The sequence below is a fragment of the Perognathus longimembris genome, chromosome 2 (genome assembly GCF_023159225.1).
Source record: "Perognathus longimembris pacificus isolate PPM17 chromosome 2, ASM2315922v1, whole genome shotgun sequence".
Taxonomy (NCBI): domain Eukaryota; kingdom Metazoa; phylum Chordata; class Mammalia; order Rodentia; family Heteromyidae; genus Perognathus; species Perognathus longimembris.
Window position 1 is genome coordinate 11,380,600 of NC_063162.1, and position 25,237 is coordinate 11,405,836.

Consider the following 25,237-nt stretch of genomic DNA (forward strand, 5'->3'; position numbering starts at 1 on the left):
ATGTGTCAAGAGATTTACAACTGGTAAAAAGTAAGCATCTTTGTTGGTGTGGAAATGGCACTACCAAAATGTGGCCAATAATCAAACATTTTTTCCTATCTACGCTAAACTGACTTGTGATAAATTACAATGAAAAGGAAATAGGGCTGGGATATGGCTCAAGCAGTAGAGTGCCTGCCTAGCAAGCACAAGATACTGAGTTCAAACTGTAGTGCCATCAAAAATAGAAATGAAAGGAATAGATCAGAAAGAATGGATCAGTTTAAAGCTCTGAGGATGGTTAAGAGCCCTGAAGCATAGTGTCTACTTTCTTTTCTCTTCTTTACAACCACATCAGAGCACACAAGAACTTTAATTAAAGGGAGTGACAAGACAAATACATTTCAATGTGAACACAATTCTATATAGCAACAACCTCGAATATTCTGGACCTTGTGTTTTCCACAAAAACCAGTTGTAATGGGTATCAAACACAAATCCATGGCAACAATTTCATTCTAAGATGCTTTGGACAAGTATTAGTTCATCAGTTCATGAAAAGTTATTTGTTTTCCTGAAGATCTTTCTGTGCCAGTTGCTGAAAAAGAAACATGTAAGTATTTGTAAAAACAGGCTGAGCTATAACTCGTGTTGTATATGCTAAGCAACTGTGCTACCACTGTACCAACTATGCTACATCCAAACAATTCTCAACAAAAGAATTAAGTAAGATTTATGAAAATTTAGTACAGTGATAACTGGGCATTGCTGAATGGTAGTTTTGAAAGCCTATACAGAAATTACAGATCTAAACATTATTTAATATTTTTTAAACAAGAAAATATTTATAAAAAATAATTAAACAAAATTTAATATGTGAAATTAAAACTATAATTTAACAGTAAGCATATTTATATCTTGTATTAAAATGGAGCACAGACAAGAGCCCAATAGCTATACCCTTATGAACACATAAGATGATGCTAAGTGAAATGAACTCCATGTTATGGAAACGATTGTTATATCACAGTTGTAACTACTTTCAACGTCCCATGTGTATCTGTAGCTTCTATTATTGATGATGTTCTTGTATCACCTTCCTGTGATTGTATATACACTATCTCTGTAATCTTATCTGAGTATATTGGAAACCGTGTATACTTGTATTAGAACTAGGAAATTGAAAGGGAATACCAAAATTGAGAGACACAGGGTAAAAAAAGACAAACAACTACAAAAGCAATACTTGCAAAACTGTTTGGTGTAAGTGAACTGAACACCTCATGGGGGGAAAGGGAAAGGGGGAGGAGGGAGAGGGTATGAGGCACAAGGTAACAAACAGTACAAGAAATGTATCCAATGCCTAACATGAAACTGTAACCTCTCTGTACATCAGTTTGATAATAAAAATTTGAAAAAAAATAAATAAAATCAAATAAAAAAATAAAAAAAATAAAATGGAGCACAGAAACAATGTGCCTGTTTTATAAACAACCAAAGTAAGCAGTTTAAGGAATTTAGAGTGCTTTAACATAATCTGAAAGTAAGTTTCCAACAACTGAATCAAATGTTTTTGAGATTATGAAAACCTCTAATATGAAGTTTGAGAATGAAATAAAAGCATAATTTAGGCCTATCAAGAAGCTTTTAAGCATTATGATGGTAAAACTTCCTCAGTACATTAATCCTCTAATAACAGGAGAGGTTCAATCAAGGAAATTTTGTGAAGTCATATTTGGATATGTTAAAACTTGGCTTGTATAAAATTCTTATTTTATGTAACATTCAATTCTTCAGGAACTTAAAATACTTCATAGACGTATATCTTGACTTTGGTTTTGATCTTTTATTGTTTTGTTTTTTTTTTCCCTAGAGCTGAGGACCAATCTCGGGGCCTTGCACTTGGCCAGGCAGGTGCTGTTCCGCTGAGCCAGATCCCCAACACCTTGACTTTAGTTTTTATTCATTGTTGCAGTTTGCTTTTTCTAGAAATGCAAAACTCAACTTTCAACAAATGTAGCTCAGTAAAATCATTCTTATTTTTTTGGCCAATCCTGAGGCTTGGACTCAGGGCCTGAGCACTGTCCCTGGCTTCTCTTTGCTCAAGGCTAGCACTCTGCCACTTGAGCCACAGCATCACTTCTGGCCTTTTTCTATGTATGTGGTGCTGGGGAATCAAACCCAGGGCTTCACGTATGGGAGGCAAGCACTCTAGCCACTAGGCTATATTCCCAGCCCCAAGTAAAATCATTCTTATCAGCAATTAGAATAAAGCTTAAGAGTTAAAAGGTAAGGACTTACGAACTCCAAAAATTCAATTTCTGTTTGTAGAGCTTCATAGACACTTTCCATGTCATCTTCCTTATAAAGTTCTAATTCTTTTTTAAGTCTGTTTTAAAGAAACATTCATTTTATTAGTATAACAACAGTCTGTTTAAAAATAAATTTAATTACACAGAATGTAATGTTTGTAGCTTCCCAAATCAGAAATTCCTGTTAAACACAGAGTATTTCGAAATTTTTATTCACTATAAACCTATAAGGACTATATAAAAATTTGATAGAAAAAAACTCATGAAGAAAATAAGGGATATGACAATAATAGACACTCAATAATTTGAGGTTAATTACAAGATTGACACAGGTTGGTGAGATGGATATAGTACTATGTCTAGAGACCTCTGCTTCAGTTCTGGCCACTAAACTGAACAAGTCTGTTTAAATTACTTAGCATCTCTGGTCCTCACCTGAAAAATCTTAAGTACTAAAAAAGACCTCAGCCATTTCTTCCTGTTCTAAAGTTAAATAACTTTAAAATACACATACATAAGTAAAATATATTTTGAGAGATAGAATGAATGTGTTTCTTTTCCCCAAGTAAGTTTAAATTCTGCAAGAAATTGAGTTCTTTTAAAAATTATTTTATGCCTTTATTTAATGTATAAGATAATGAGGAATGATCTTCCATTCCTAGCAAAATGACTGTTTTCTTAAATATGCACATGGTTTACAAGGGGGTTGCAAATATACAATGCATCTTGATTAGAGATGCCCTCTCCATTCTCCCCTACCATTACTCCTGTGCCACTGGGTCACATCAAGTTCCCCACTTCCTTTATCACATGCACGGATTGAATATTATGTCCGTATTTGTCCACGGTACCCTTTTTCATACATCCACCTTTTTCTCATTAGTAATCCCTCAATTCAAGACATGTTTCAGCTTCTTGATATTCATTTTGTTAAGCCATCTGTTAGTTGTTCGAGAGTTTTAGACCATGGAGTTTCGCTTTGTTTTTCTGGGCCTGGCTTACTTCACTCAGTATGATTTTTTCCAGATCCTGTAAATGACATAATTTCATTCTTCTATGGATGAATAAAATTCCATTTTGTGTGTGTGTGTGTGTGTGTGTGTGTGTGTCTCCAATTGTTGGCTGTTGGGCATCTGGGCTGTTTCCATAACTGGGCTACTATAAATAGTGTTGCAACAAACATAAAAGTGTAGGTGGTCTTTCAATCATTTGGATAAATGACTAAGAGTGATATTATTTGATCATAAAGAAGCTTTGTTTTTAATATTTTGAGGAACACCCATACCAATATCCATAGTGGTTGCACTAATTTACATTCTTTTAAAAGGAAAAACAATAGGACTCCAGGCATTCACAGACAGTGAGACCAGAGGAGGAGGAACACAAAGGGACAAGCCTATGTGTTTCTGATCATATAAAATAATACTGATCAAAATGAACCCCAGGAAATGGAAACAAGGTTTTTTTTTCTTTGTTTTTGTCTGCTTTTCTTTTGTCTTATTTGCTTATCTAATCTGTGTTTGGAAGGATAAGGGTAGCACAGAAATGGAGGGGAAAAGGCGAACAAACACAGCAGTGATCACAAGGATGGAAGAAAGACACAAGACAGCCTCTTCAACAAATGGTGCTGGCAGAATTGGCTAAATGTGTGTAGAAAACTAACCAGATAATTATATATCACCTTGCACCAGAATCAATTTCAAATGGATGAAAGACCTCAAGATAAAAGCAGATGCCCTCAAAGTATTACAAGAAGGAATAGGCTAAACACTAGAGCTCCTTGGCACAAGGTTGGAACTTTCTCAATAAAGACCCAGAAACATGGCAAATCAAAGAAAAGCTAGACAAATGGGACTGCATTAAGCTTCAGAGCTTCTGTGTGGCAAAGACCTTAGCTAGCAAGAAACATAAAAAGCCCACACACTAGAAGAAGATCTTCACTAGCCATACAAGAGACAAGAGCCTATATCTAAAATGTACCTACAGCTCATGAAATTAAATACCCCAAAAAACAAACCTCCAAATAAACAACCACTCTATCAACAAACTTCTCTGGAGAGGAAATACAAATAGTCAAGAGATAACATGAAGAAATGCTCTGGGGCTGGGAATATGGCCTAGTGGCAAGAGTGCTTGCCTCATATACATGAGGCCCTGGGTTCGATTCCTCAGCACCACATATACAGAAAACGGCCAGAAGTGGCGCTGTGGCTCAAGTGGCAGAGTGCTAGCCTTGAGCAAAAAGAAGCCAGGGACGGTGCTCAGGCCAAAAAAAAAAGAAATGCTCTAACCATAAAAGAAATGCAAATCAAAACAACATTGAGATTCTACCTCACACCAATTAGAATGGCCATTATCTGGAAATCTAGATATAGATGCTGGTGGGGATGTGGCCAAAGGGGAATACTACTACACTGTTAGTGTGAATGCAAAATGGTACAACCACTCTGGAAAGCAGTATGGAGAATCCTCAAAAGCCTAAATATAGAGCACAAACATGTTCATTGCAGTACTTACCATTGCTAAAATATGGAACTAACCCAGATGCCCCTCAGTAGATGAATGGATCAAGAAGATGTGGGATACAACACACACACACACACACACACACACACACACGAGTTCTATGACTTCATAAGAAAGAATGACATTGCCTGATTCATAAGGAAATGGAAAGACCTGGAAAAAAATTATATTAAGTGAAGTAAACCAAACTCAAAGAAAAGTAGTTTCCCTCATACGTGAGAACTAGATGTCTATGATGTTCTTAACAGAGGATCTCAACAACCCAATTGCTTAATACATAGGGCCATATATAATGAGGTATACCAACATGAACACCAAGATGTGGAAACAAGAGGTTCTTATTATGTACTGTATGTAGTTTTTAAATTTATTATATTTATTTATTTATTTTTAGTCTTTCACCTCTCTTAATTTTCTGTACCTTGTGTCTTGTATATAAGATTATTCAACCAGGGGAAGGGAAAGGGAATCACAGAAACAGCAGGTCAAAGGATGAACTAATTAATACAACAATGATACTCACTTAACAATAGGTTGGATGTCAACCTTACAACTTGGAAGGGAGGGAAACAGGAAGGGGTAAGTGGGAGAAAATGAAGGACACGGTAACACAGTCTAAAAACAAATGTAATCACTGCCTTACTTATGTAAATGTAACCCTCCTCCCCACTCATCACCTATTCAATAGAGACAAAAATTTTAAATAATAAAATAAAAAATAGAAAAGGAAAGGGGGAGAGGGAGAGAGAGAGAGTAATGTAGAGAAAAACAGAGACAGAGACATTTATAGCTGCATTTCTTAGGAGGGAAAAAAACGTATTCTGGCCAAGGATATTCCAGCCTCATTTACTTTTAACTTACCTATGACTTTGTATTAAAAGGGACTTTTTGGGTAGAAAAGTAATATAATTACCTCTGAAGCTACTGAAACGAGCTTTGAAAATATAACATATACCTGATTAAGAACATTTAATAGAAATCTGAAAGAATGGATACTATGTTTTTTACAATAAAAACATATGTAAAAAATATGTGAGAACAGAAGTAAGCATATTATTTGCAGGAGAGATATTAGAGAAAATTTCTTTTAGGTCAGGAACTGTGATGATCACTGCCTCTATTACTTCCTAATGTTTTGTTAGAATGCCTTGCTATTGAAAATAGAGAAAATAACTAGAGTTATAAGAATTTGAGAGAAAAAAGCAAGCAACTTCAATTGCCAAGTGACATGACAATGCATCTGGAGAATAAATAATAAAATAAACTCAAGGAATAAAATTATTTACCACAGCAACAAAACATAAAATTGGCCTACAAAAATAAGGAACATTTATATTTGTCTATAATAACTAACATATTTTTTCTTTGGATTGAAAATCATAAAATGTTAATAATTCTAAAATAATAAATCAACTAAATGTGATCCCAATATTAATATGTTTTTACCCCTGCAGCTAAGGAAAACTGTCCTAAGGTCCATATGAAAAATATAAACATTCAAGGAAAGCTGTTGGATATTTTTCTTTTCAGAAAAATCCTGGAAAAGAAATCAAGTGGAAGAGTACTTGTCTAGCAAACATGAGGCTCCAAGTTCAAATACTAGTATAACTAAGAAAAGATAAAAGAGAAACGAAACAAAACAAAACAAAAAGGGGTGAGTGACCTATCAGATATTAAGTCCTATCTTAAGTTCAAGCCCTAGGACAGGAACAAAAATTATGCAAATTAAAACAGTGAAATACTGGATTGTTGATATAGCGGTAGGACATAAAACAGAAATGGATACATAACAAATGGCCCTTTTGTGTATGATGAAGGTGACACCTCACATCATTAAGAATAAAATAATGTTGGAGCAACTGCATACTCATTTACAAACAGTTTTGAATGTAAATAGATGCTCTGAACTAAAATTAGATTTTAATCCATAGTACCTCCACTCTAAGTGGGTTAAATATTTAAATGTTAAAAAGCCAAAACCATACATGGGGAAGATGAAAGTAATGATAAATTAGTTTACAGGCTGGGTGTGGATAGTTTTACTATGGTTCAAAATACAGCTGTAGTTTTAAAGAATAGATTCTAAAATTCAACTGCTAACAAGTCTGCATAGCACAAACATACAAATAAGGTCAAAGATAAATTATATTCTGGGAGATAATATTTGCTGTATATATAACAGGTAAAGACTAAAGCTCATAAAGAAATTTTCTAGCCAAGTGGGAACAAGTCCAAAACCCTGACAGAAAATAGGGAGAAGTTACAACATGATATTCAAATTTTAAAAATCACAGAAAATGATACACAAATGTATCTTAAAGAGACTAAAAATGTTCAAGCTTCACTCATAATACTGATTTGTAAATACTCAGGCATATTTATGTAGCGTTACTTGTAATCACCACAAAATATGACAAAGCATTCCTCAAAACGTTAGAAGAGGTAAAGATCACCTCATATTAACACAGAGACCAATCCGTCAAAAGGAGGCAATAATTTTAAACTTCTATGCAACAGATTCTGGTATATCCAATTTCATAAAACAAACACTAGTGGCTATACAGAAACACATAGATCCAGATACAATAACAGTAGTAATTTCAATACCCTATTTGCATTGGTAAATAATACAGAGAAAGGATCAGCAAAGTCACCTCACTCCAGAGAAAAAAATTGCACTAGAGACCAAAGGGCATCTACAGAACATTCCATCCAATAGCCATATTGGACAGTCTCCAAAATAGATACATTTTGGGTCATAAGTTAAGTCTTGTGAAATAAATAATTGAAATATATCTCATATCTCACCAAATCATAATGGAATAAAATAATAAATCAATACCAAGGGAAACTATAGAAGCACATGAGGTCGAGAGGGGGGAAAAACTGGGAGAAAATGAGGGAGGGCGTGACACTGTTCAAAAAGAAATGTACTCAATACCTGACTTATTTAACTGTAACTCCTCTGTATATCACCTTTACACTCAAATTTACAAATAAAAAAAAAGAATCTGGGGCTCGGGTGGCTCATGTCTATAATCCTGGATACGCAGGAGGCTAAGATCTGAGAAGAAAAATTTGACACCAGCCTGGACAGACTAATCAACAAGCTTCTTATTTTCAATTAACCAGCAAAAATCTGGAAGTGAAGGTATGAGTCAAGTAATGAGTGGAAAAGCCAATAGAGACTTCAAGCCCAGAACTGGAACAAAAAAAATTTAAATAAATTAAATAAATAATCCTGAATGAATGCTTAATTTAAAAAGAGAATAAGCATGAATAAGAATAATCATGATCATTTTAATTTTGTTTATACAAGCATGAAATTCTTGTAATATTTTTCAAGAGTGCATGGAAAGTTAAATAATGGATCAACAATGCACTGTGGTTGGTATAATATACCTAGATGCTGCTGTTACAATGTAATAACAGTCACCTTTTAATATATTTGTTTTTTCAAATAAAATGGTAGGGGACTTTCTCCCTACTATGCCATTAAAACTTGTTCTTCCCCATTTTAGTTCACATGGACTATATATTCTCTCAGGTACTTTATGCATATCAGGATTGGGTGGTGACCACTCTCCATTTTACTATCCTAATAATAAGCATGAGAGCCTTGAAATTGAGGAAGACATTCAGAGCAAATTATAGGAAGCATTTCCCTATTCAGAATATAATCAAGATGTAGAATTTAGAATTGCACTTAAAGGTTGCTATTCCTAGCTTTAAAATAGACTAAATGATAATGGTATGAATATTAATATATTTGTAACTTGCCAAAGCAATATATGGTAAGCAGAAATCATGCTTCAGTGATTAGACTGATTGCTTAAAGGAGTTCCTTCAACCACTACACAATAACTAAGAGTTGCTTGCATTGGCTATTGTTACTTTCATTATTTGAGTTACCAAATAATGTCCAGGATGAGTTAATATTGTTAGTTTACAAACAGTATATTCTATGTAGTTTAACAAGTTCCTGCACAATTCCAAAACTATTCCCAGTTACGTCTCAAAAACAGAAAAACCTAAACTAACGGCACACTCTCTATAGCTATTGAATTGTATATTACAATAGTTTAAGAAGAAAGGACAAATTTTGTCCAAAGTTCTAGGGCTCCAACTCAAATGCTTTTGAATTTTAGGCATACTTTGTCATTAGTTTCTACCTAATTGCAATTACATAATTTTGGTTTTTCCTTTTGTTTCTTGTACCACACAATTTCCCCAGTATACTACATATGCTAATTAATATCATTTAAAATAAACACATAGTAGTCTAAGTGGCAACACCACAGTTAGTTATTCATTTATAGTAGAGAATTTGAGTTGTTTCTAATTCTTCTACAATAAATAACATTATCGTGAACATTTCTGTGTTCAAAGCTTGCTCTGTATTTGGAGTAGTTTTTATTGGGACAGACTTCATAAGTAGATCATTGGGTCAAATGTACTAATACATACAAATGCATTTTAAGTTTAAAAGCAATTTAAATTGCATTCCAAATATTTGCAATGTATATTGATGGCAGGAATCTATTAATGATCTCTGCGTGGCACCTTTGCCCATTTTGAATCATTTAAGAATGTCTTTCAGCTGGGAGCCAGTGGCTGAAATCCTAACCTGTAAACCTACTTAGAAGGCTGAGGCCTGAGTATCATCACAGTTTGAAGCCTGCCCAGGCAGGCAAGTCCATGAGACTTTTATCTCCAATTATCAACCAGAAAGCCCCAAATGGATGTTACTCAAAGTGGTATTGAGCAAAAAAGCTCAGGAATAGCATCCAGTCTCCGAGTTCAAGCCTCAGAACCAGTGTGTACACACACACACACACACACACACACACACACACACACACCCCACATATACACACACACAGATAATAACATTAAGTGCTTTAATTTGCCTTCCACTGATAAGCAGTATACCTAAATTACTTTGTTTATTCATTTGAGTACAGTCAGTAACTAATAGTATACGATACAATGGTGGTATTTAATGTCTGTTTGTTGGATAAATACACAAGCGGAAAACTATTGATTTGAATGTTGTTTTATTGATTGATTATTTGATAAGCTATTTTTTGTTTGTCATAATAACTGTAATCTTTACACAGTTTAACACTATAAGTTGGTAACATTATATATAGCTATTTTGGCATAAGAAATTTTAAATCTTACCTGTGAATGTGTTAATCTTATGTGTTAAATCCTGTCCTCTTTTATTTACTTCATTACATTATCTATTTAGCATGTAATATTTATTAAAGTAACAAATTTCTACTCATTTTTCAATGGTTTGATTTTCTTAATATTATTTCTCTATGCTAATTCATATGAAAGTTGTTTTTGGTGCTATTTAAACACAAAATTACTCTTTAGGAGTAATTACAGTAATATAGTTGCTCCTCTTTTATATATCATTTATTTCAGAAAGTGAATGTGTGACATTAGAATGAGAAAGATAGACAACGGTGCTTTTCCACATTCCAGGCCACACATGGCAGGCAAGATAGTTCACGGGTTCCACAGGCTCAACCAGAGGAGTCTTCCGTGGATCTGTCAGACAAGCGTTCCTCTTACTCTAAATCCTCGGTTATCTGGGTAGGCATATCCTTTTACCACTTTTCCTGTCATCATCCTCACTTCCCCACTAAAAGGAATTTGTTTATAAACATATGAAAACGGAAAAAAAACCTGAATGATAATATCAGTAGATTTAGAAAATAATCACTGATTATCTCTAATACTCATTTTCTCCAACACTTATGAGAATGGATCGGAATATAACTTTAAAAATTGAATCTATCATCAAAATGACCCCTGTATTTCCTCAGAGGGTTTAATAACTGTACCATGTGCCAAGAATTAAAAAGAACAACACAGGAGATTTCTATTAGCTTGAAGGCTATATAATCAATGCTGCAAGGACATTTCTGTGTGAATAAATGATGATGTTCTACCAGAAAAAATGCAGAGTCAATAGAAATATTCATGACCCTGGAACAAAAATGAAGATTTTTTATTAGTATTTATTGGTATAGAACAAGATATTGCAGATTAATGTTACAGATTAGCCTAGGATAAAAACATAATTATTTAGCATTTCAAGACTTTAGAGCAAAAATAATCTTAAACTTCTCCATTTTGAGTTAATTCTTATTGAAAATAGTCAAGTCAACATGTGCTATTTTCTAAATGTTTTCTTGATAACAGTCTGTTACTATATTATAAAGAATGTTACAGAAACACTCCTTATAAAAATATGTCTAATTTACAGGCAGCCAATGACGTTTTTAAAATGAAGTTGATCAGTGCAAACTGATGTGGAAAATATCTACAACTGCTAAGCAAGCAATGAAACAAACTGCACACAAGTACATTATCATTCTCATTTTTCTAAATAAATATGAATACTCCAGCATGCATGTGCATGTGTTAATGCACACACACACACACACACACACACACACACACACACACATACACAAATAAATCCTGATAGTATACACACCAAACTTTTAACAACGGTTTTAACTCTGGCATGGGAGTGAAGTGATGAAAAGGGGGATTCTGATGTTTTACATCTTCATGGTGTTTTTTTCAATCAATAAGTATATTCTACTCTCATAAATATATACAGATACCTTTAATGAAATAAAAAATTCACATGTAAAATCTGTATTTACCAGTGTATCTTTTAGAGCAGTTGGGATGTTTTAGTACTATAATGTTTATGCCTTCTTATAAATCTAAGGATCATTAGTGTGACCCCTATGACCGGCTTTTCACAGGAGAGGTAACAGCACTGCTTTACTACTACCTCTAAATGCATTTTGGAACATCTCAGTAGCAGCCGTAGATTAATTTTTTGCACAGTTTCCATTGCAAATATGCCCTTCACACAACCCTTCTATCTTTTAAGTGTTCAGAATGAAAATCTCCTGCTGTTGACTTTGCAGATTTTTTTTCTGATTAAGTTTCCTGTTGTATCAAATACACACAAAAATTGGTAACATAAGATGTAACATATCACTCTAGAAAGGAGTTTGGTAGGTATTAAAATGTGTAAAGTTGTCTCTTATGTTACTATTTGTAGTAATTAAAAAAGTACAATGCTAAGCATGGTGTGACACATGCCTGTAATCTCAGCATTGGAGAAGTTGAGGAAGGAGAATCATGAGTTCTAGGCCAGCCTGGACTACCTACAGAGATCCTATGCCAAACCAAACCAACCAAAATACAATATCCTACCGTCAAGAACTGTTTTGGTAACCTTGGAATTGAATAATAATAGATTTGAGGAATTCACACGGACTCAACATATAACATGCCTTCCTGAATTAAATCTCTCCAACTGAAATATAATGAAGGAAGAAGGGGCAAAACTATCCCACTTATTACTGATATAGCAGATGCTGGAAATGTGGTTTATCTTTCCAGGACAGCATTTTCTAATATTGAAACCAAGAATTAGAATAACCTACCTGCTATCATTCAAGATGGCACCAGACCCCATATGCTTTCTCTCACAGAATCCCAACACTGCAAAGCCCACAGCAGAAGGGAAAGCAACTTTTCAAAGTGACAGGGAAAAGAAAAAGGCTTGGCTCCTCAATTTACTCTTCCAAATTCTGGTCAGATAGAGTCATTTCTTGTCACAGGATAAGGAGTGTGGCAGCAGTTGGAAATCTGGAGAATTATACTAGTACAATTTTTCCACACTGAAGGAGAAAGACCATTTCATTGCCAACTGACGCTATCTTGATGGTATAATACATCATGACTTTGCAAATGTTAAAATGTATGAAGTTTTACTTTTATGGAGTAAAAGCTCAATCATATGTAGACATAACCACTGGCTAGATAAAGAAAATGAAAGATGAACATTCCCAGTGTAGTGAAGTAGATTGACACAGAGCTGCCATGGGCTAATAAAACACAATTACAGGCTGGCGCTGGTGGCTCACATCTACACTCCTAGCTATTCAGGAAGCTGAGATCTGAGGATTGGGGTTTGAAGCCAGGCTGGGCAGGAAAGTCCATGAAACTCTCATCTCCAAGGAAACACAGAAAAAGCCAGTGGTGCTGTGGCTCAAGTGAGAGAGTGCTAGCCTTGAGCAAAAGGAGCTCGGGGACAGTGCCCAGGCCCTGAGTTCAAGACCAAGGACTGGCAAAAACAACAACAAAAAAAAAAAAAAACCAGAAAAGAATCATGGACACGTTCTCAGTGAACACAGAAAACTGAAAGGTAAAGATTTTTAAAAAGTAAATCTTTTTGTAATTTATTACATTTATTTATTCAGCACCTACTATACTCTAATCTCTAACAAAGTGTTATGCCATAAGCAGAGCAGCCTTCTTACTGAGCACATGGTAGAGACAGATATTAAAGATATAAATACATAAATACGCAATACAACATGGAACAGATTCTATAAAGGAAAAATAAAGAGTTCTATTAGATAAAAATAACAGAAGGTTACACGATTTCAATTACAGGTAAGAAAAGGCTATTTTTTTTTTGTCAGTGTGGGGCTTGAACTCAGGGCCTGAGGCCTGGGCACTGTCCCTGAGCCTCTGTGTGCTCAAAGCTAATGTACTACCACTTGAGTCACAGTGCCACTTCCGGTTTTTTGAGTGGTTAATTGGAGATAAAAGACTCATGGGGACTTTTCTGTCCCAGCTGGCTTCAAACCGCAAAGTTCAGATCTCAGCCTCCTGAGTAGCTAGGATTATAGGCATGAGCCACCAGCACCTGGCTAGAAATGGCTTCTCTAAGTAAACATATGCCTAAAATCCAAGGATGAGCATTGACCTATCAGGCCAGTTGAAAGGCAGACAGAGTAGAGAACAAATAATTTCAAGAGTCAAAAAGATAGTTGCAAAAGCTTTTAGTTGACAGTTTGGCAGGTTGAAAAAGCAGAGTGAGAAGAGGATCCTGATGAAAATAACATGATGAAGATGGTCAGAGGCCATATGGTGAAGAAGAGTCAGAGGCAACATAAGGATATGAGAGAGTGAAAGGAGTGAAGAGATTTTATTGAGACATAGGTAAAAAAAAAAGAGTAGCTATAACTTACACAGAAGTAACAGATACAGAGAAGTAAATTCAAAACATATATTTTGTAGGTAAAACTAACAAAATCTGGCAAGGAATTGGATAGGCTAGAGTGAGGAGATCTGTGGACATATTAGAATTGTCTGCTGCATTTTAGACTTAAGCAATGCCTAGAAGAAAAAGATACATGCACTGGGCTTTGAAGACCGAATAGGATCATAGCTCAGGAAGAATGGCAAACAGGGAGGTATGAAGACCTGTGAAATACCCAGAATAACACAAACATTATTCTGATGCTCTAAGCAGCATAGTTTGCAATAAAAATGAAGAAAGTAGATAGGCAGAGAGTTTGAAGACTCGAGCTTCAGATACAGATTTTTTTTTTGTTTAATTGAGGCAGCATCAATTTGGATTCATGTCTATGTTTTAATTATTTTTAGGACTTCAACATTAGAGATCAAGAAAGAAAGGCTCTGGATAAAGATTTGGAAATTATCCTTGATGACGACTATAACCACTCAACTATGTGAGATACCCCATGGAGTGTGCAAAATAAAGAAAGAACCAATGCTTAACCTTTGGGAAACCTTTGCATTTAAAGCACTGGCAGAAAAGTAAATTAGAAGAAGATTGAATGATGACATCTTCATGGATGACATGAAGGAAAACCAACACTGTAAGTAGTTAGAGCTAAATATTAAGTATTTATGTTACTACCTTTAGAAATGTATTACAGTTCACTTTATAAATTAGGTATAATAAGAGATTAACAATCGTAACTAAAAACAGACAATTATAACAATATACTATAATAAAAGTTTTGTGACAGATCCTGGCATGGTGGCCCATGCTTGGAACTCTGTCTACTCAGGAGGAGAAGATTGATTTTAAATCACAATCTAAAACCAGTATGGACAAAAGTTAATGAGACTTCCCATCTCAATACATGAGCTAGAAGTGGTGGTACATGCTTGTAATCCCAGCTTCATGGGAGGCATAGGTAGGAAAATTTCAGCCTGAAACTGGCTCCAGGCAAACACATGAGATCTTACCTGAAAACAAACTAATGCTTTAAAGATTTAGTGCTGACTAAAGTGATAAAACACCTGCCTAGCAAACTCAAGGCTCTGAGTTCAATCACTAGCACCACTATCATACTAAAGGAAGTATGTGAATATGTGAATGTGGCCTCTCTTCATTAAAAAAAATCAAGAAAAGTATTAATACTTTCAGCTGGGTGTGATGGTACACACCTGCTATGCTACCATCTGGAATTAAGGCAGGAGGATCACAGCTCCAGGCTGTCCTGCCCTGCATAGTGGCATTCTATCTTGAGAAAATAGAAACAAAAGCAAAACCTTTCCCCAAATTTCAGACCACAGTTTATGATGAGTAACTGAAAACAAGGAAAAGAAAACTGGATAGGAGAGGATAACTAAAGAAACCATCTCATGGTGATTAATGGATATTGGGGTATTCTTGTGTAATGTCTTTCTTACTGGTTAGAATTCAATCAAGGCAAAGGTATAATGATGATAATCTTAAAATAAATGAGTTTCTCAACTAAGGGTGGTTTTGTTGCCCTTCCACTGTGGCTACGGAAACATTTAGCATTGAGTGGAGACATTTTGGTTGTCACAGCAGAATTGGAGGTGTATTACTTCATCAGTGGGCAGAGACTATTGAACACCTTACACAGGCCAGCCACTCTTAACAAAGAATAATCTGACCTAAAATTCTAAGTACCAAGTTTGAAAAATCCTGTTTAAAAATAACACCTATTGCAATATAGGTCAAACCTACTGAAAAAATTAAGAAAAATGCAACTATGATAGCATTCACTATACTTCTGGAACACTTTGATGAAAGACTATTCTATCCCAGAATTTTAAAACAAAATCAATTTAATTTTGGCCTTCATCTAAATGTCATATAATTTGTTGTCATCATTAGTTTCTTGTTACACTAACAATAAGAATGATATTTTTCTATGAAAACCTTTATATACAATACCTTAATTTTGTTCTTCACACTTAGGAAAACTTTTGTGATGTATACAAAAGAGAAACTAAGTACACATATCAAACAATTTAAAATGAGAATTGATAAACATTAGTCTGCCGTTAATAAGTGTTTAAATCAAAGAATGACCAGATAATAGACTGATATTCGATTTGAATTTGCTTTGTCACTATTTATGAAGGAAAATCATTCTCTAAATGATTTTTGTGTGTTTAATCCTAACTCAGGGAAAAATTATGACTGAGTGATAAACCCACAAAACTGGAGTTCATATTGGGAGCCTTCATACTACTAAGTATAATGATACCACTGGGCATGCCCATTTTTAAGAATGTGAAAAAATCAATGAGCAGATTGTCATTAAAGGACTCATTCTGCATCACACACATCACCCAAGAGATTGATATTTTATGCTTATAAAACCTAACATAAAATTAAATTGCAAGTATTCTCTCACTGTCTCCTAAAATTATGGCCTAAGGCAATACACTGCTAATATGAAACATTTGTTCAGCTCTAGTGGACATATTTCCTGTATGATTTATGTAAAAGAAGGCTTCATTTACTTCTTCATGAAGTCAGTAATGAGGTTTACTTTCTCATATTAATCCTGGGACATATAGGAATTTCTTAAAATAAAGCCAGAAAAATATGACTATGAATTATCAGTAATAGTAAAAATATTTAAAGCAAAGATCTTTTCTCCTTTTATGAGTATTTCATTCCAAATATCAGCCATTGTTGAATACACAAAAATGTAAGTAAATATTCAGCACCAAAACCACAAATCAATTCTTCAAGAACTGAACTAGAATAGCAAATTTCAAGTAAAGCAATAGATTATAATATTTAACCCTTAGAAATATAGAAAGATTATTAGAATTTCAATTGTTTCCCCCTCAAAATAAAGGAATAAGAGAAAAGAGAGTTAAATTATCTGTTGAGATGCTAATAACAGAACATGAAAGATGAGAAAAGATTAAAAACTGATTTTTCTATTGCCGATCCAAGGAACTTAACATTGTACTTTCTAGTCAGTGAACTGTTAACTGTTTGGTAAGATTTAGAATACACAAAGAAGCAAATAATATCTCTAGATGGAACTTTTAAAATCGATTGCATTTGACTTTGTGCTGAATTTTTTTTTTTTTGCCAGTCCTGGGGCTTGGACTCACGGCTTGAGCACTGCCCCTGGCTTCTTTTTGCTCAAGATCAGCACTCGCCTCTTGAGCCACAGCACCACTTCCGGCTTTTTCTGTGTATGTAGTGATGAGGAATCAAATCCAGGGCTTTGTGCATACTAGGCAAGCACTCTACCGTTAAGCCACATTCCCAGCCCTGAAATCTTTTTAACCTACAAATTACCATATTTTATAGAAAAGCATGGTAGCTAACTCTTACCTTAAACATTCAGCATCACTTTGAGGCTTTTTGTTGATTTTTATTTTTTCTGCTTCTAGATACTTGGTGGTACAAATGGCTCCATTCTCTTCATCTTGAAGAGCTAGACAATTTAAAAAAGTCTTACATTCTTAATAATTAAAAATAAAGGTTATATATTTTGCTCATATGAAAAAATACTCTGATTTTTGGTGTAGCATATCAAATACACATACTGTTTTCATAGTCTATTCCAATGTAGCAATTAAAGACATAGAAAGATCTTCACAAAATTTGTGACATTAAGAATACTAGCTCTACACCATTGTGTTATATGTTGTGTGTATTCCTTTTTTATACCATGTGAGCACTATATCTCAACAGGTTAGCTCATTTTGAAATGATGATGACGATGATGATAATGATGACGATGATGATGATGATGATGATGATGTGCATAATGCAATATTGTCTGCAAAATGAACTCATAATAAGGTTACCTTTAAGTTTTTTTTGAAGATTAAATAATTCTTGCATCAATTCACTCTTTTGTTTTTGAAGTTCATTTAACTGGTTATTATCATTTTTCATTAACTTTATTTCTAGAAATAAATATAGCAACATCCAAAAATTACTTAGAGAGAAATTTAATCAGAATGGTAAAGATCTGCACACTGAAAACTGTAAAATGCTTATAGAAGAAACTGAAGTAGACAAAACTAAACAGAAAGTCATCCCATGTTCATGAATCAAAGAATTAATATCGTTAAAATGTCCATGCTACTCAAAGCAATAAATAGATTCAATGCAGTCCTTACCATGATTCCAATGGCATTCTTTACAGAAATAAAAAGCAAATTATCTTTTTAATATAGACAGACATTCTTGGAAAAGCATTTAATCAAAGGTTAAGTTAATCCAAGTTATTAAGACAGGACTTTTCTGTTTAATAATATTTTTCTCTTATGACAGAGTAAACATGAATATCTCCAAGTTTCCTGTGAGTTCTTAGAGTTATTCATCTTCTACTTCTGTTCACTAGTACTTTTCCTTTCTACTGGTTCCATTAGCCAAAGACTCAAGGAAACTTCTATACAAATTTCTACAACTTTTTCCTTGTGTGAACTTATCTTCTCAAGAAAAGTAAAAAAAATTCTAGTTGTCTTGGCCTTCCTGAAATCCAAACTTTGTGTCTTCAGCCCAGTCACACTACTTTGTGTTGTTTAAGTTTCTCCTCCTCGTGTTTGTGTATATAAACTGCATCCTGGCAGAATCTTGGGGGGATAAAAGAACTTTACTCCATTTGCTTCTCCTCTATCACAGATCACAATCCTGAATTGTTTCTTGTCCTCACTATTTAAAACCAGTTTTACATATTTTTTTCTCCTCTTTTCTGGGAAAATTTCATAAAATTACTCCTTTGTGATCATATGTTAAGGTTATCTACATAGCGTATTTAATATATCCTTTTATTTCTCACTCTTCCACACTAAACCATCAGCTCTTTGAAAACAACTACGCTACAAATTTCAATTCTTGAACCTCGTATAGTATACACAGAGCACATAGTGTATAGTATGCACAGAGCTCTTACATAGCATACAGTATATACAGATAGTATATGATACAGAGCTCCCAAAAGTCTGTTGAATATAAAAAGATATGTATTCCAGACTATCCTGACACAATCTTTGCCTACTTTTAAATAACATTTTAGCCAGGTGCTGTTGGCTCACACCTGTAATCCTGGCTACTCAGGAGGCTGGGATCTGAGGATTGCTGTTCAAAAGCCAGCTTGAGGAGGAAAGTCCATGGGACTGCTATCTCTAATCAGCCATTAGAAAACAGGTAGAGCTGTGGCTCAAAGTGATAGAATGCTATCCTTGAGCAAAAGAGCTCAGGGACAGCACCAGGCTCTGAGTTTAAGGCTTGCAATCAATAAAATAATAATAATAAATTTTATATATTATCAGATACCCTATAATAAAGGATCTTTATAAAGGCAAGAATGATAAATTTTATAAGTACTGTGTGCTAACCGATTACGCCACTGGAGCTCCAAGAATGATAAATTTAAATACTGCTGAGACAGAGGACACATTAACTAATTAGTTTGTCACATTAAAATTTTATTCATTTTTAATCCTGATTCTAGGCTAAAAAGTAAAGAATAAAACATCTGGGCACTGGTGGTTCATGCCTGTAATCTTGGCTACTCAGGAGGCTGAAATCTGAGGGTCCTGGATCAAAGCCAACCTGAGGATTCCGGTTTAAAGCCAGCCAAGGGGAAAAAAATAAAGAAAACGTCCCTGAGACTCTTTTTTTTTTTTTTTTTTTTTTTTTTGCTGGGAATGTGGCTTAGTGATACAATGCTTACCTAACATGCATGAGGCCCTGGGTTCAATTCCTCTGTACCACATAAACACTAAAAACTGGAAGTGGTACTGTGGCTTAAGGGGTAGAATGCTAAATGACCTTGAGGCAAAAGACGCTCAGGAATAGTGTCCAGGCCCTGAGTTCAAGCCCCAGGACTGGCAAGAAAAAGAGACTCTTTTGTTGTTGTTCTCAGTCATGTGACTTGAATTCAGAGGCTAGGAGGTATCCTTGAGCTTTTTTGCTCAAGGTTAGAACTCTACCACTTTAAGCCATAGCACCAGTTATGTTTTTCTTGTGGCTAACTGGTGTTGAGTTTCACAGCCTTTTCTGTCTGGGCTGGCTTCAAACCTCAATCTTTATATCACAGCCTCCTGAGTAGCTAGAATTATAGCCACGAGTCACCAGCACCCAGCTATGAGACTCTTGTCTCCAATAAACTACTCAGAAAAAGCCAAAAGTGGTGCTGTGGCTTAAGTGGTAGAGCAAGAGCCTTGAGCACAAAAGGGGCTCAGGGACAGTGCCCAGGCCCTGATTTCAAGCCCCAGGACCAGCAAAGAAAAGATGATTAAAATAAACTGCACCAGTGGCTCATACCTGTAATCCTAGTTACTCAGGAGGCTGAGATCCTTAGATCTCAGTTCAAAGCCAGCCTGGGCAAGAAAGTCTGCGAGACTTTATCTCCAATTAACCACCAGAAAACTGGAAGTGGCTTGTGACTCAAGTAGTAAAGCACCATCCTTGAGCTGAAGAGCTCTGAGACAGCACCCAAGCCCTGAGTTCAAGCCCCATGACAGACCAAAAAAAAAATTTGAGAAAAGAAAAAGGAAAAAAATAAATGAATCATTTGCTAATATAGCCTACATAACTGAAAGGATAAATGTGCTGATAGTGAACTTGCCCCATTTTTCTGTTGTTTTATTTTAACTTTGCTATAGTTTTAATTCATAATTTTACAAAGGTATAATTGGTATGGTGATTACTTTTATTCCTTCTACTGTTAAAATTCTAATGTTTTAGTCAATGGACAGGTTTTATGTTTTTGAATATTAAATCAAATTAACATAGTCAAAATATTCCCATCTTTTAACATGAGCTGTCCTTCGCACATGTACGCTATCTATTGTTAATGACTATTGCTAAGCAAAGAAACAAAAATGTATATATCTAATTTCACCTCTGAAAAAAATACATATCTCATTCACCAACTGGGAGACATGTGTAAGAGGAACATTTTGAGAAAAATGTTAAAATAAACATATTAAGATAGTCACAATTCCAAAGCCACAATGATGAACTATTTATCTTAAATTATCCATGTTTAAAATGAAAAAATATTTAGTCATCTCACAAATACATGATTTCATATTCTCTTAATTGCTCTGGAGTCAATTTTAAAATCTTTTCTTTTTCTTACACCTTCATTACAAAACTCCACTCATCTATATTCAGCATTTGAGTACATATGGTATTCCTATTGCTATAACCCTTATCCAAGCTAAGGTCATCTCTTGTGTGGATTACTGCCATTGTTTTCTGCTTCCCTATTCTTGCTTTTACCTTTTCTCAAAATGTTCTCAGTAATAACCAGAGTAATTGGTAAAATGTGAAACCTTTTATTCTTTGCTCAAAATCCTCCATTGTCTTCTGATTTCATACCCCTAATAGTTATACTCATCAGAATAGCCCAAAAGATATTGAGTGATTTGGATTCTTGTCACTTTCAACTACATAACTCCCTCCCCCTCTTATTTGAAGATATTAGGCTCTACGCTTTAATTCTAAGAATGACCAGGCATAATAACCTTTGGGGGACTTTACATTAGCTAACTTCTGTGAAGTACTCTTTAACCCAGGTACTTATGTGGCTCACTTGCTTAGCTTTTTCATGTCTTATTCAAAAGTCATCTTTTTATCAATGAAACTTGCCCTAGACATCTAAAACTATACCACTTATCCCATTCTAATAGTTCCGCTCTCTAGACTTCTTCCCTCATCTTCTACTTGCTTCCTTCTCTTCCTATGTCCCCTACTTAAATATAAGTGCCATGAGGACAAGGATTTGTTTTCTTTTTCTTTTCCTTTTGGTCACTTCAGTAACACCAATGTTCATATCATATCATACACATAAAAGTGCACAGTAAATGTCACTGAATGAAGGAATATAGTAAGTGATCTTCAAAAATGCATTTGTGAGCCAGGTACCAAAAGCTGTTGCCTGTGAATCTAGCTGCTCAGGAGATTGAGATGTGAGGTTCAAAGCCAGCCCAGGCAGGGAAGTCTGTGAGACTCTTATCTTTGATTAACCAACAAAAAGCCAGAAGTGGAGCTGTGGTTCAAATGGTTATAACAGTAACTTTGAACGAAAAAGCTCAGCAAAGTGCCCAGCTTCTAAGTTTAAGCTCCAGAACAGTCACACAAAAGAAACACATTTATGAGCAAAACATAGCTCCTATCCTCACAGAAAGGTGTACTGTAGTGGAGAGGTAGACATGAATCAATAAGTAAGTATCAATTACATTGCTATGAAGAAAAACTATAGAAAACTATGAGAGACTATAACCAGAGAAACGGAGCTAATATGGAACTTGAAGAGGCAGTAGCAGGGAATTTCCTGAGGAAATTTGAGATCAGGTTTGAGATCAGAAGAATGACCAACTTAACTAAATAAAAGATAAGAAAAGACTTCTGAATTCAAAGTCCCAAGGCAGGAAGCATTGCCCAACAAGGAAACAAGAGATTGCCCTGTGCACTGTTAACACCAAGGGCAAAAGCTGCTGAGCCAGACTGGAAGATAGAGAGATACCACACTGTGGGAAAAAGGCAAAACATGTTGAGAAACTTGATTTCTATGTTGATCATGACATTTTCAAACAGAGACTAACAAGAGATTTTTAAATAATGCATAAGAATCCTGATATAATAAATAATAAAGTATAAGGGGCTTGATAAAACATGCATTGGTAATGCTTAAAAATCATATAAACGATAATGTTCTAGAAAATCTTAAGGTATGAGAACTCTGGGGTTAAAAAATAATAAATCAAGGCTGGTGCTGGTGGCTCATGACTGTAATCCTAGCTATTCAGGAGGCTGAGATCTGAGGATCATGGTTCAAAGCCAGCCTAGGTAGAAAAGTCCATGAGACTATTATCTCCAATAAACTACTCAGAAAAAGCTGAAGTGGTGCTGTGGCTCAAGTGGCAGAGGGCTAGCCTTGAGCAAAAGAAGCTCAAGGATAGCACCCAGGCCCCGAGCTCAAGCCCCATGACTGACAAAAAATAATTCATAATAAACAAAAGCACTTATGTAGTAGAAAGTAACAGAATCAGCTATGAAGGGTTAAAGAGATTTTTTTTTCCCCCAAAATCCAATGTAACTGGATGACTAATCAGTTGCCATCAAAAGCAGTGGGAAAGGTCAGAGGGAGAAGCCAAGGGTAGAGGGAGAGAGGAGAAATTCAAGTGGCAGGAAATAACAGATGTGGTGGCACGAATTAGTAGAGGGAATGGAAGAGCAAACACTGACAGGAAAGAAGACAAATGGAAACTAAAACTGCCCTGGGAAAGTAGCTCTGAAATCTGGACAAATTTGAACAACTCCCTGCCCTACTAGGGAGAAAAAGTCACCACAAACTCTTTCTTGAAGGAACAGATAATTTTAGTATTTATATTTTCTAATTTGAGAAAGGAAACATTCAAATTCTTTGTGAAGTCAAGATAACTTAGGAACACAAGACCAAGCTCATTTATAAATACTGATGCAAAAGTCTTAAAGAAACAGTAACAACAGTATTTAGCCGTATTAGAACACACGAGACCACAACTAAGTAAGGTTAGTGATAAAGTATTAATTAATAAAATTTACCATTATAATACATTAAAATAGAAAACGAATATGATCATTTACAAAGATCAGGGGTAGGAAGGAAAGAAAGAGAGGGTAATGATCTGCAGTTTGACCTCATGATTACTAACAGAGCTTCTGAAGTATTTCTGTAAAAATTAGCAAAAAGGAAAGTACTATCAACAACATCTAACAATGTTCCAAGGCATCAGCCAATTGGCTGAGAAGAAAACCACAAGATAGCTTTTATAGAAAAGAGACTGGAAGCAAGAGGAAAGGGCAAACCATGTGCCATACAGAATCATCTCCAAGTGAGAGGATAACTGAGATCTAATAAAGAACTTTTTAGTATTTCTATAGCTGGACTTCAGAATTGCTACAAGACACTGACACTGACTGGTTTTTATTCCTGTATTTTCCCTGTCAGCCATGTGCCCTAGCAAATACCCTCTGTCTAGTCATTATAATATAGTAAACATGTGAGTAGATAATTGCTTTCTTTACTTTGAGGTATTTGGAACAACAAGAAATATACTCAAGGATTACACAGGACCCTCGTTTGCAATTGGACATGTCAGATACTAGATTTTAAGCTAACCTTATGATCGAATTTCTCAAATTTGAAAACAGTGATTTATGTTTGATTTTCCCAATCTCTAATTAGAATCCTATCATTCTTCTTCAACATTTCCTTAACTCACGCCCTTCTTTCTTTGGCAATGGAATTCTGTATATGATCACAGACAAAATAACTTTTATACTAGTTATGTAAATAAAATTTGCCCCATCACATGCTAACTTGTTTTCTAGCTTATAGTAGATTAATGGTAAGATAAAATTCACAGCACCAGTCTTAGCCACTATTATACTTTCCTTCACTTTGTACTGTAAATACTACTTCCATATTTACTCCTCACACTTTTTACTTCTACACACCTAGGATCTAAAACAGTATCTATCAAATAACAAGTAGAAATATATGTACATATACACACACATACGTACAAATATATATAGGGTGAATGGTAAAATGCTATGTCACATGAACTTTTAACGAATTTGAAACTGCTGATACTAATGTGTATATTACATATACATCTATATAGATATGTATATACACATATGTACACATATGTGTATATGTATAGACATATTTGCATATGCATATATATTCATTAGAAAATTTAAGACAGAAGCAAAAGAATTATGCAACAACTCAGTCTGCTTATTAAGAAGTTAAATTTCTATAAAATTCATTTATTCACTAATTCATTCATTCAAGATAACTTATTTCCACGAACAGCAAATAAATGAGTGAGTAGATGTATTCATACCACTTTCCAAAATGTTTGCTTGATTTTCTAAATCAGATATTTCAATCTTCACATTTTCTTTAATCAAAAGGTCTCTTTTCTTTGATATTTCAAACTCATTATTAAAGTCTGTAATTTCCTTAATAAATTTTTCCTCCTCATCTGTCATGCTTTTCTTTATAGCCTCCTGAAAAACAGAAATTAGAAATAAGATACAGATATAGGTTGCAATATTTTTCTTTAATGATGAAAATTAAAATAGGATTATTAGCAACAAGGTTATCAGTTAAACTTCTTTGTATTACAAAAAATGCTTACTGCTTTAGCAATGTTATTTTTTTAACTGGTTATTATAAAATAACAAAAAACTCTCCTTAAAGTTTTGAGGTAATTATTCAGGTAGAAATACTATCAGTCATCAT

At 34.6% G+C, this 25,237-nt stretch overlaps 1 protein-coding gene across 1 annotated transcript in view; it reads right to left on the reverse strand.

Annotated features, from left to right (window-relative positions):
- Nucleotides 1-541: 541 nt before the first annotated feature.
- Ccdc172 (coiled-coil domain containing 172) overlaps nucleotides 542-25,237 on the reverse strand; it is a 48,038-nt gene continuing 23,342 nt past the window's right edge. Inside the window, exons 4-8 of the mRNA XM_048334958.1 lie at nucleotides 24,837-25,002; nucleotides 17,784-17,885; nucleotides 17,305-17,407; nucleotides 2,281-2,368; nucleotides 542-577 (exon numbers count right to left, since the gene is read on the reverse strand). Of these exons, the coding sequence (XP_048190915.1) occupies nucleotides 542-577; nucleotides 2,281-2,368; nucleotides 17,305-17,407; nucleotides 17,784-17,885; nucleotides 24,837-25,002 (495 nt within the window). The remainder of the gene's footprint in view (nucleotides 578-2,280; nucleotides 2,369-17,304; nucleotides 17,408-17,783; nucleotides 17,886-24,836; nucleotides 25,003-25,237) is intronic.